Source organism: Natator depressus, chromosome 7 (assembly GCF_965152275.1).
Source record: "Natator depressus isolate rNatDep1 chromosome 7, rNatDep2.hap1, whole genome shotgun sequence".
NCBI lineage: Eukaryota > Metazoa > Chordata > Testudines > Cheloniidae > Natator > Natator depressus.
The window spans coordinates 4,677,358-4,689,997 of NC_134240.1; the positions used below are offsets into that span (position 1 = coordinate 4,677,358).

General features: G+C 41.7%; 1 protein-coding gene across 14 annotated transcripts in view; it reads right to left on the reverse strand.

Annotated features, from left to right (window-relative positions):
* The window catches only part of CADPS (calcium dependent secretion activator), a 374,509-nt gene that overhangs the window by 89,358 nt on the left and 272,511 nt on the right, over positions 1–12,640 (reverse strand). For 7 of the 14 annotated variants that reach the window (XM_074957378.1, XM_074957384.1, XM_074957386.1 and 4 more), the window contains one exon: positions 12,203–12,220. The exons of the other annotated variants lie outside the window; for them this stretch is intronic. In XM_074957378.1, coding sequence (XP_074813479.1) covers positions 12,203–12,220 — 18 coding nt within the window. The remainder of the gene's footprint in view (positions 1–12,202; positions 12,221–12,640) is intronic. 14 annotated transcript variants of the gene reach the window in all.

Below are 12,640 nucleotides of genomic sequence, written 5' to 3' on the forward strand. Positions count from 1 at the left end.
TTCACTAAACATATGAATTTAAAGTGGATTAGTTAAACTGCATTAAAACCCCTCTGCGAGTACCCTAAAGCCATGCCAGCACTAGAGGGGCTACAAGGGCAGCGCCATGGCACTGTAGCTATACTGCTGTAGTGCCATACTGCGGATGCTTCCAACAGGGACAGAAAGGGTTTTCCGTCACTGTAGGAACTCCATCTCCCTGAGCATCAATATGTAGGGTGATGGAAGCATTCTTCCATCAGCCAAGCTGCTTCTACCTTGGGGGTTAGGCTGGTAGAGCTATAGTGCATAGGGTACACAGCTGTAGTTATGTTGACCTAACTTTTAGGTGTAGACCAGGCCTTACAGAATTAATGTGGTGTAAATGCAGTTTAACTAATCCCCAATTCAGCAAAGCTCTTAATATACACATGTTTAGGTCCATCCCTATTTAGCAAGGCACTAGACTGGGATTTTCAGAGGAGCCAGAGGGAATTAGCTGAAATTCAACTGGAGCTGGTTGCCTAACTCCTTCAGATGCCGCTGAAAATTCTAGTCATATCTGATTGACTTAAACATGAACTTAAAGTTAAGCACAAACGTAAGTGCTTTGCTGAATCAGGGCCTGCAAGAATTATGGATGCTGTTTTGGCCCCTCTGAAGCCTATGGGAGTTTTTATGTTGACTGTAACAGGCCTGAAACTTTTTTTGAACACATCCCTATAGTTAAATGGTTTCTCATTAAAAACAATGGCCAAAATTTTCAATATCAGAAGCCTAAAATTAAGGACCTAAATCCACAGTTAGGCATCTATGTCGGTGCCTTGAGTTTTAAAAAAGTGATGAGCATCTAAATCTGAAATCAATGGGAGCAATAGATGTTCGGTTCCTTTAAAAATCAGATCATTTTTATTTATGTAGCACCAAAGGCCCCAATACCGTGAAGCAGTTTTTGTGCAGATGTTCTGAGGGGCTGGACTTTAAATATAAATAAATAAATATGGACGTGAGGGTCATCCCCTTCTAGGGTGACCAGATGTCCCGATTTTATAGGGACAGTCCCGGTATTTGGGGCTTTGTCTTATATAGGCACCTATTACCCCCCAACCCGTCCCGATTTTTCACACTTACCTGTCTGGTCACCCTATCCCCTACCCCAGTTTGAAAAGTTTTCCCCATGTTTCCCTTCAAATATTTTCTGAAGGCAAATACTGAATGGAGAGCTCATTATTAACTTCTCATTCTTTCTTTTATCCATGCAAACATCTCAACAGAGACAGTGTTTTTCTTTTGTGCAATAACAGGTCACAAAAACCTTCCAAAATACATGGGTGCTTTTCCCACAGCACTGAAGTCAATGGGAGCTTTGACATTGACTGCAATGTGAGCGGTGTAAATCCCGGTATGGTTTGTTCTTTCATTCGTGGCAGGGATCTGCTCTCAAACACAACTAAATGACAAAAGTGTTAATAAGAACAACTGCTCAGAGATGCTGTCTTTAAAGAAAATATTTTGCTTTATCAGCTTTGGCAGCCAACAGATGTCAATCTTTTTTTTCCCCTTATTTTAAATATTTCCCTGGGTAAGTTACTATACATCAGAATATTCTGTTGAGATAGCTGGAGCACTGACAGTTAAATGAAACGTATACCATATACTTATCAAACATTTGATACAACATCGTTTAAAGCTCATACATATTCATCGTTATCATGCAAAATGTTATGCAACAACAATGTTATTTTGTGCTGACGTTGATATTTGAAAATGTTGCATATGTCAGACATTGCTAGACAAAAAATGTGGACATTCTGAAATAAATACTACTATTTCTACGTCTCTAAAAGCCTACATTGTTGTGCTAGATAGTTTAAAAAATCCTTACTGTAGAACTAGCTTCCTAATATTAAACTAAGCTAAAACAACGAAAAAACACTAAACTAGAAGACAGTTGAATAAAAGAAAGGAAAAATGGTTACAGTACTTGGTGTTTGTCTAGGTATGCCTTTGAGCATCTGATTTATTATGTTAGGCTGAGTTTGAGTGGATCGTGATGGCCCAGCCGGTGGCTTAGGCTTAGCTGGACGAGCTGTTTGTCAGTGATGGAGAGAGACACACCAAAAGTAAAGAGACATATGACATCATAAACAGTGACTAAAAGATGTAAACTTTGAAAGAAAAGCAAGCAGAAATGATAAAACACAAATGGAATAAGCTCCTCATCGTTACTTGAAGTATTACACAATTATAACACCATTTGACGACAAACGTTTTAGAAGTCATCAGATTCTATGACGTTACAGTGCTTTGCAATCAAGATGCTTAAAATCCAGTGGAATGCTAATTGCATTTCATGTAGCCAAGCGCAAAAAGGAGTTTAGTATGATAATTAAAACTTATAGCTGTGTGTGAGAAATCTGAAATAATATTGCCTGGTTTTTGCACCCTATAATGATAAGAAAGGTTCCCCTATTGAAGGTGCCCCAATACCTATTGTGAGGTTTAATATGGAAACAATGAACATAGGAATTAATTGCTTTGCAAAGACCAATTACAGATTTTAGACTTAAACACCATTGTTGGTGAAAGGGAGCTATAACATATTCTTGCATTCTTCATGCAATTTAAACATGGAAAAAAATCTGTCACTTTTAAAAATGTGTGCTTTCTGATTGTTTCCAGCTCATTTAATTATTTTCAACTTGGAATTCTAGTGGCTTTTATATTCTGGGTTGAATCATATATAAAACTTGCCAGCTCTATCAAATATGTTACTTGCTATTCCAAATGTTAGAATACTGCAATCAGGACTTGACCCATCTGTCATATAGTTTACAATATCAGCATAGCAAAAATTCTGTGAAAATAGCCTTTCCTTCTGCATACACAGACAAATCATATATGATGAATATACTGGTGCTATAGTTACCGTTATATTTAATAACACCTTTTTAATAGCCCAAGTACTGTACTGTGATTATTTTAATTATTTTGTTTGTAAGGAATCTGGCAAATTTATCTGGACATTCTGTTGCCAAAAGTTCTTTCCATTTTGCTTGCATTTTCCAAGGGGGGAGGGAAGGGGTAAATTAGTTTGGCTGCTTCTTTAGACAAAGTGGATTTGTGGTTGTTTTTAATTCTGATAGTGTTATAGAAATTAACAGGGTATAGAAACATCTATCCTGATAAACCATCCATTAAAGAGTAGAAGTTTGAGACACACATGCCCTGCACGCCTTTAAGATGTTAAATGATTTAATGTAGAGCCTCATCTTAAAAATATTAGTTTTTTCTGCTAACAGTTGAAACAAATCTATTCAATCAACTTCAGAAACAACTTGGTCCTCATTTGTCATCTACCAGAAGGGCCCCTTTCTCAAAAATGTTCCTTACACCCCCCACTTAGTGAAAATTATATGCCTTTAGGGAATGATACTACAGATTTTCATTCTGATTCAACATTTCAACAGGAAGTCAACTCAGCTACATACTGATGGCCCTTAAGTTCAGCTCACATATTTAAAGAGACTATTTCACAGCAAAACATTACAAAAGGAAGTTTGCATAAGGATCCCAGGATGGGGAGTAAATCTAAAAGATAGCTACTATACCTTGGCTTCCAGATACATCCATTAGCCATGTCATGGTAACACCTCTCTGTACAATTTAATCTGTTTGGTTCCCATAATGTGACTGGCATGTCAGAGAGACAGACCGTTTTTCAGAACAGTACCAAAGCCAGAGGAAAACTGCATCCAGGAGAAGCAGGCAGTTCAAGTCCTGCAGTAATCTAACCCTGCATAAACCTAGATATGTTTCCAGCTACTGCACTGCCAGCTGCTGAAATATCTATGGATTGCTCCAGACCTAGATGCCTACAATACCCAGATGAAAAATACATTTCAGGCTTTATTGGCATCTGGATCCTGCAGCTGTTGAACAAGCCTGGCGAGTGCAACCTCAATGGTTTTCTATTTTTGTGGAAGCGTCAAAAGCAGAAGAGGAGAAAAGAAAGAAGGCAGTGTACGAAAAGATTGCTAACGCTGCAGGCCTTAGCAAGTGACTATTAAAATATACATGAGACAACTTAAAAGAGACTTTTGTTGCGTGGTTGTCAGCAAATTGTCCCAGTGGGTGCGTGAGAGATTTCTCATTCCACCAAATACACTTCAATCCTACCCAGCACACCACTACTGCAGCCTTCTCATGGGGACAAACGACCACGCCCAATTGTAACACGTGATGGAGAGCGTCATGTATGAAGGCAGGTTCATTATGATGAGGCCAAACAACTCACTGACTCACCAAGCGTTCGATGCTTTTATTTTATTTTATTTTACTTTTCAAGAGCCAAATCCTGGGCTTTTGCTTGAAGTCTGAGTAAACCTGCGTCCGGAGGGCCGGAACCTCATCACAGCAGCCGGGAATGGCTTAGCTGTAGTGGTTTCTCTTACCTTTTGGATCAGCAGGAAGAAATCTCATCACTATTTCTATTCTAGACTGAGACTTTTTGTGTTACTTCCATCTTTGCTGGCCCTATGATTGTAGTGTAAGGAAATGAAAATTTTTTTTTTGGCCCTGATCCAAAAAAAGCACTTAAGCACATGCTAAATAAACTTAAAGCACACAAGTAGTCCCATGACTTTCAATGCCACTACTTAGGTACTTAAAGTTACACATGAGCTTAAGTGCTTTGCTGGATGTGACTCCCAGATAGTTATACATGTACAATCTTATTTGATTCCTTTAAGATTTTGGGTTAATATTTAGCACCAGAAATTTGCTAGAAGAACAGCTCTGGATGCTTTAACATTACAATGTTCACTAAATTCAACAGTACAATTGCAAATTTTTTTTAGTGTGTCAGATTAAGTTTCACTTTGATTTCCCCCAACACCTTTTCTTCCCCATTGTTTTTTTTTATTCCATTTCAGTATTAATTTGCGTTAACATAAATACTTCTCATGTTCTCATATATTGTTCATTAATGTGTGTCCAACTGACTTACAAATCTGAGCTATTAACAGAAAGGCAGCAGGTAGGTGTTACTCACTCACTATCTGGCAAATTGTTGCCTCCCAGCTATTAGCTGGACAAATAAGAAATTTATAGAACAGCACCAGGGCCTAGTCTGGCTATTGGACTACTTGTAAGAACATGAATTACCTAGGTGAGTAAAGATTGCAGGGTTTGCTCCCAGTATGCTGTATACAGCAACTAGTGTAACACACACACGAAAAAAAAAAAGGCACCATTATTTTGGGTACATACTTTCTGTAATATTTCTTGGATGCTATTCACTAGAGATGGTACACCCTTCAAAGCAGGGTGATGGATTTGTGCATGTGTAACACTGACAGACCCCTGTCGTCGTCGGGCAGGACTGAACCTGGGACCTCTGGAGCTAAATGCGTGAGCTGCTACTGCATGAGCTAAAAGCCATATGGCCCTTAGCTAAGGCTGTAGAGCAGACTCATTAATCTCTCTCTTTAAGTGGTCTCAGTGCCACTAGATGGGACAGAACACCACACCCAGGAGGCATGTGGGTTACGCATGCAACTTCTGAGTATGAGACCCATGAACAGCCATACCGGTAAAACTGCATTGCTTAGCGACTGCAGAACGGGAGTGAGAATGGCTGAAGGGAATTCATTTAAAGATGCTAATACTTGTTAAAAATCATTGCACGGTATCCCCCCAGCTGTAATTATAAAAAATGGGTTTGGCAAAATGGCTTCTTCTGCGCTTTTCAGCGGCTGGATTTCTCTCAAATGAACGCCTTACACATTTGACTCTGTGAGCGCTGAACTGTGAGACATTCTGGGACTCACATTAGTGGAGACCAATAATGCTTGGGGTCTGCCAGGCTCCCTTGTGATGGTCCCATGCCATTCAGCTCAGGATGGTCTAGCCCTCCTGCCCAACACGATTCATGCAGACTATGAGATCACGCCTATCCGCCTGCCAACACACAGAATACAGTTATCTCTGGTGACACGGCTGGAATACAACGAGCAAGCTCAGGAAGGGGGATATGCAGCCCAGGGTTTAGGGTCAGCACTAGGCCCCAGTGCCCCAAGTCCTATTTTGAGGACTCAGGTGGCACTCAAGTGGTGCTTAGGCCTCACGCTTAGCCTTGTCGGCGCTGGATGGTGCCCCAAAGAAGTGTAGAGTCTGCCAATTACATCTCCTCCCTACTTCCCTACAAATATATTTCTGAGCCCACCCTCCCCATACAAAATCAATTCTGAACTTCCAAATAACATCAGTGACTAAATGATTTGGGGCTTTCCCCCACCCCACTGATAAATGCATCCTGCTCTAGCCCCAATAGCTCCTGGGCTGGAATTCCTACCCCCACTGCTCTAGAAAATAAGCAGGCAAGCCCCATCCACTCCCTACCCTCTCCCTTCTTGTGGGTCCTTGCACCCCTTTCAACTCCTCACCAGGGCACTAGCCCCTGGCCAATGCCTCTCTGAAATCACAGGCTGGCCCTCCTCATCCCTCCCTCTGCCTCAGTTCTGGGCCCCTGCTGCTCCTGAGAGTCTGGAGGTATCTCAGGGGCTAGAGGTCACCAACCTTCCCCCCACGACCACATCCTAGGGCGCTGCATTGTAGGAGCTAGATGTTTCCAAATACTTGTCCCTTCCACCAACCCACTGTCTGCTGAAGAGCTGGTTAGAAATTTTGTTATCCTTCTCCTCTGAAAATCTTGACTTTTTTGGGGAAAAATATAAAAAACTTAAGTATTTCGAACAAAAACGGAAAGAGTTGGGTTCTGAAATGCCACCAGAGTGCATTGTGGGAGTTATAAGTTTGGGTGCATCATGCCCCCATTCTCTTCTATAGGCCAGGCCCATTGTTCAGACTACATTTCACACAATGTTCCATGGTCTCCCCTATTGGTGGGTGAGGAGATGCATCCTGGGAGACAGAGACTGGCTGGGGAGCCCTGCCCACAAGGAGAATGGGGACATGAGGAAATTGGACTACAGATCCCATGGGTCACCACAGCAGAATATCTGATTTGAAGTACTTTGGCTTTGACCGAAACGTGAAATCATGGGGGCTGTGTGTGCATGGAAAAGAAAACGCTGTGGAAAGCGGACACTTGTCACCAAAAAAAAAAAGTGTGTAGTTGAAAATCCAGTTTTCCATCAAAAAACAGTTGTATGGAAAACTTTTGGCCAGCTTTGTGCTGCTGGAGAGAAGGGGACAGGCACAGCTTTTGTCACAAGGTTGTTTTGAAGAAGAAAAGGAGATGGGATTCACTTGGTGGGGCTTGGAACCATTGACTCCTCATTGCTAGCCACGACTGCCCTCTGCACAGGGGACAATCCACTGACATTAAACATTGGGGGAAGTCTTTAATGGGATTCCCCTAAGTGACCAGTGAGAGTCTTAAAGAATAAAGAACAGAAGCAATAACAGGAAAACGCTGGCGGAGAGGATGGGGTTTCTTCTGCTGCATGGAGACTGGGAGTATTTTAAGTAAAAAAAAAATCTTAGGAGTTGGATTATAAATTGGTGTTGGTTTGTGGCTTGGAGATAGGAGGCCTCCAGGAACCAACCTGTTAGTTCAAGGATACAACGCCGCTGTCAAGAATCTTGGCAAAGGCTAATCAGAGGCTGCAGATAAGAGTCACCCATTTATATGTTGTCTCCCATCTTGGGGCGAGAGCCAATGCCCATTAAAGTGGATGGGCAGCCTTTCTATTAACTTTGGATCAAGCTCACTGGGAACTGAAGAAATTTGTATTGATTCAGCTATGAAACAGCTCTGAACAGTAATCCCATGTGCAGATAAACAGGAGCCATGACACCAGAGAGTCCTCCCGGCTTTTTGGAACATAGACTCCTAGAGTAAGAGCAAATGCTATTCCACTCCTGCCCAACAGCAGAAAGCAAAAGAAACACCTGCTCTGGCCATGGGAATGGGAGCTTGATGGGACTGGCAGGGAGAGACGTCCCTCCCCCTCGGGGATCTTGTTGGATTGGGGGAAGGAAGAGCAGGGCTGCCTGTCTTTCTATAAAAACAACAAGGAGTCTGGTGGCACCTTAAAGACTAACAGATTTATTTGGGGAATGCCCAAATAAATCTGTTAGTCTTTAAGGTGCCACCAGACTCCTTGCTGTTTTTGTGGATACAGACTAACACGGCTCCCCCCGATACTTGTCTTTCTATGCTGCTCATTTCTCTTCTTGGCTGCCCTGGGGAGCCTCTTCCCCTCCACCATGATGCCCGGACTGGGCAGTTTGGGTGCTCTGCTGGGGTCACCACTGGCTCCCCCTCTGCCCCACATGGTGGGACATAAAAAGGGTGCTCCCACCTCTTGGCACCATTTGGACTGGTGCCAATCTTCTCTCAGCCCCATGTGCTTTGAGCTTCAGCTGATCACCAAAAGCGGCAGGAATGGTTTTATGCTGATTTACCATTGCTACTGCTATGGAGGTGAGCCTGCACAGGAGTCTCGTTTGCAGGGACCATTAACAATACGTGTCACCCTTGGACAGGGGTTGGTCTGGGCAGTGGGGGAGTGTGTTTGCATACTGTGGACACAGTGAAGAACCCATTCGTAGGAACCTTGCTTCCTTGGACAAGAGGAGGATCGAGGGGATGGGGTGAGGTTAACAGTAGCCTATTCCCCTTTTATGGCGAAGCATTTATAGTGCATTGGACCAGGCTGTGCTGTCACATTCATGAAGTTGCAGCTGACCTTTAACTGCATCATTCATGCCCATGTCTCATTCTCCTGCTGTGTCTGCATCAAACACACTTGTTGCCATTTGCTGCTGCCACCTGCTCTCCTCCTTTTCTCACCTCCACTGTCCTCCTCAGAAGAACCAAGTACCAAAGACCAAACCCATACAGAATTATACGAGTACTGTGTCCAAAAAAACTGGAGAAGTAAGTTATTGCAAACTATTAATTGCCAAGTAAAACAATCTAAAAACCCTGGCCTGGATTTGCATTTGCAATAAAGCCACTTTTACATCACTCTAGCAGTGTCACATGGTGTTGGTGTAAATGAGAATCAGGCCCTTTAAATCCTCAGCACTTTTTTGATGACTGCCCTGCATTTCACAGTTCCTGTACTTCCGGGATACTAGTCTACAGCAATTCTTTTCTAAAGGAACAATGAATTCTCTATTTCTGTAAATAGCCAGAGGGAAACCCTTCCAGGGTTTCGAACTCCTTAATCTGAGTGTTAGTACTTTTTGTCTTATTAATAATTAACACAGATTACTAATCCTGAATTGTTTTAGCAAATTATTCTCTTTAGTGTTCTATTAAAAACCACACATTATTTCTAAAGGGAAGAGGAGAGGCTAGGTGCACTTTGGGAAGGAGGCAGGAAATGCATGGGGGTGACGTTTAGGGCAGGGTGGGGGGTGGGTTTATGCAGCTATTTTCAGTATCTCAATTTTATTCTTGCTCGAGAGAAAGAAACAACATTTAGAGCAGTAGCATTCACATTTGGCCCCAATTTAGTCAAAATAGGTCAGGGTTCCGTAAGGGAAATAGGATTTGGCTCTGTGTGTCCTTCGCTGGGTTCAAGCAACATAAACCTGTGTTTCAGAGTAACAGCCGTGTTAGTCTGTATTCGCAAAAAGAAAAGGAGTACTTGTGGCACCTTAGAGACTAACCAATTTATCTGAGCATAAGCTTTCGTGAGCTACAGTTCACTTCATCAGATGCATACTGTGGAAAATACAGAAGATGTTTTTATACACACAGACCATGAAAAAATGGGTGTTTATCACTACAAAAGGTTTTCTCTCCCCCCACCCCACTCTCCTGCTGGTAATAGCTTATGTAAAGTGATCACTCTCCTTCCAATGTGTATGATAATCAAGGTGGGCCATTTCCAGCACAAATCTAGGATTTCTCCCCCCCAAACCCCCCCACCCCACCCCACTCTCCTGTTGGTAATAGCTTATCTAAAGTGATCACTCTCCTTACAATGTGTATGATAATCAAGGTGGGCCATTTCCAGCACAAATCCAGGGTTTAACAAGAACGTCTGAGGAACAGTTGGGGGGAGGGGGGGAGGAATAAACAAGGGAAAATAGGTTACTTTTTATAATGAATCAACCATTCCCAGTCTCTATTCAAGCCTAAATTAATTGTATCCAATTTGCAAATTAATTCCAATTCAGCAATCTCTCTTTGGAGTCTGTTTCTGAAGTTTTACTGTTGTAATATCGCAACTTTCATGTCTGTAATCGCGTGACCAGGGAGACTGAAGTGTTCTCCGACTTGTATATGAATGTTATAATTCTTGACATCTGATTTGTGTCCATTTATTCTTTTACGTAGAGACTGTCCAGTTTGACCAACATACAAGGCAAAGGGGCATTGCTGGCACATGATGGCATATATCACATTGGCAGATGTGCAGGTGAACGAGCCTCTGATAGTGTGGCTGATGTTATTAGGCCCTGTGATGGTGTCCCCTGAATAGATATGTGGGCACAGTTGGCAACGGGCTTTGTTGCAAGGATAGGTTCCTGGGTTAGTGGTTCTGTTGTGTGGTATGTGGTTGCTGGTGAGTATTCGCTTCAGGTTGGGGGGCTGTCTGTAGGCAAGGACTGGCCTGTCTCCCAAGATTTGTGAGAGTGTTGGGTGGAGAGGGGTTGGGGGGGAGAAAACCTGGATTTGTGCTGGAAATGGCCCACCTTGATTATCATACACATTGTAAGGAGAGTGATCACTTTAGATAAGCTATTACCAACAGGAGAGTGGGTTTGGGGGGGTGGGGTGGTGGGGAGAAAACCTGGATTTGTGCTGGAAATGGCCCACCTTGATTATCATACACATTGTAAGGAGAGTGATCACTTTACATAAGCTATTACCAGCAGGAGAGTGGGGTGGGGGGAGAGAAAACCTTTTGTAGTGATAAACACCCATTTTTTCATGGTCTGTGTGTATAAAAACATCTTCTGTATTTTCCACAGTATGCATCCGATGAAGTGAGCTGTAGCTCACGAAAGCTTATGCTCAAATAAATTGGTTAGTCTCTAAGGTGCCACAAGTCCTCCTTTTCTTTTTATAAACCTGTGTGTTTTAGGTAAATGGGGCCCTCTGAAATGCCCTACCTAATTTCCCTGATATTAACCATGTCATAAGTCTGTGTCAGGTCCTAAAAAGATGATGGCCATTGTCCTTATTTTACTGATACACTGGGATCTGTGCTCAATTAAATCCAATGCAATTATTTGTAATGGGTGCACCTGAAATGATCATACACTACTTTTTTTTTTTTGTTGGTTCTTGCGGACTTATTTAAAGAGAAAATCCATGCTTTGTTTTCTGAACAATTCATTTTTGTTGTTGTTGCTACTAGGGCGTGTTACCAATACCACAAATATAACAAAAAACAAAAAGAGATACTGGGCCAAAGTTACAGAGGGGCCACTCCTAATGCTATTAGTGAAAGAGGCACCCACGGAGCCCAGAGCAGAACTTGGCCCAAGATGCTGTATTTCTTTTTTAAACCAATTTCTTTCTGGAAACAGGTTTTGAAATCAAGTCTATCCTTTTCCACAACACATAAATAATGACTTAGGAAAAATCCCTAACAGTTCAGATCTCAAGAACTTTCAAACTAAGGATCCTGGTGTGTAACAGTAATGAACACACTGGCATGTTGCAACTCCAGAATCACTACTGAGAAGAAGTCCATTTTAATAGTATTTACCTGATCTGCATTCTTGTTTCATTACATGTTACCAACATGTTACGAACAAAAAAGACAAACACAACTTCGGTCTATCTGTAGTGTTAGTTACACATTAACAAAGAAACCATTTTCCCCCAATAGGGCATAAAACAGAAGATATGAAAAACAAAAATGAAGATTAGTTTAGTTATAAATGTGCTTATTAGGTGATTTACACTAACGGCCAAATCATCCAAACATTTTTCTGCCAAAAATTTGTTTTAGTTCCTTTGGAAAACAAGAAACTTTCTCTTCAGTGTAAATAAACCTCCATATTAGGTTGTACCTTCACTATAAAATACTTCTGCTCTACACTATATCTTAAGGGAGAAGTAAAAGATAGTATGTATGTTAAGACAGCACAAATTAACTCCTTAAGTATTATTGCAACTCCACCTTCAGTTTATAGGAGTACATATCTTAAGGAGCTATGAAAGGAAAACAAAGATAAATATAACTCAACAGTCCTAGCAATTTATAATACATATACAATTGTTCACCTGCATCCTTTTGATTCTCTATATGAAAGAGAGAGAGCAACAAGGAGAGAAAAGAGAGAAACAAGAACAGATATGCAGGATTAATGAGCAAGTGGACCAAAATGCCCCCCAGTTATGTGTGATATATGACATTTGAAAAGAAAATAAGTTGCCCCGTGACTCCCACCACCACGAAGCATGGTATCACCAAAAAAGACTCCTTTCACAGAGGTGAAAGAAAATGCTGCACAAATAGAAAATTAGTAAACTTGGTGAACTAAGCTCTGAGAACATACAAGAGCTCACCAAGCAACAACTTCATATGTTCCACCCAGAGCTTGGTGTAAAAGAATAAATAAAATCTAGAAAGAGAACAAGTAAAGCATTTCTGCTTGAGAGATAGACAGAAGACATGTAAGATCTGATGTACAGAGAAAGGACAGCTTCATATGATCTTAT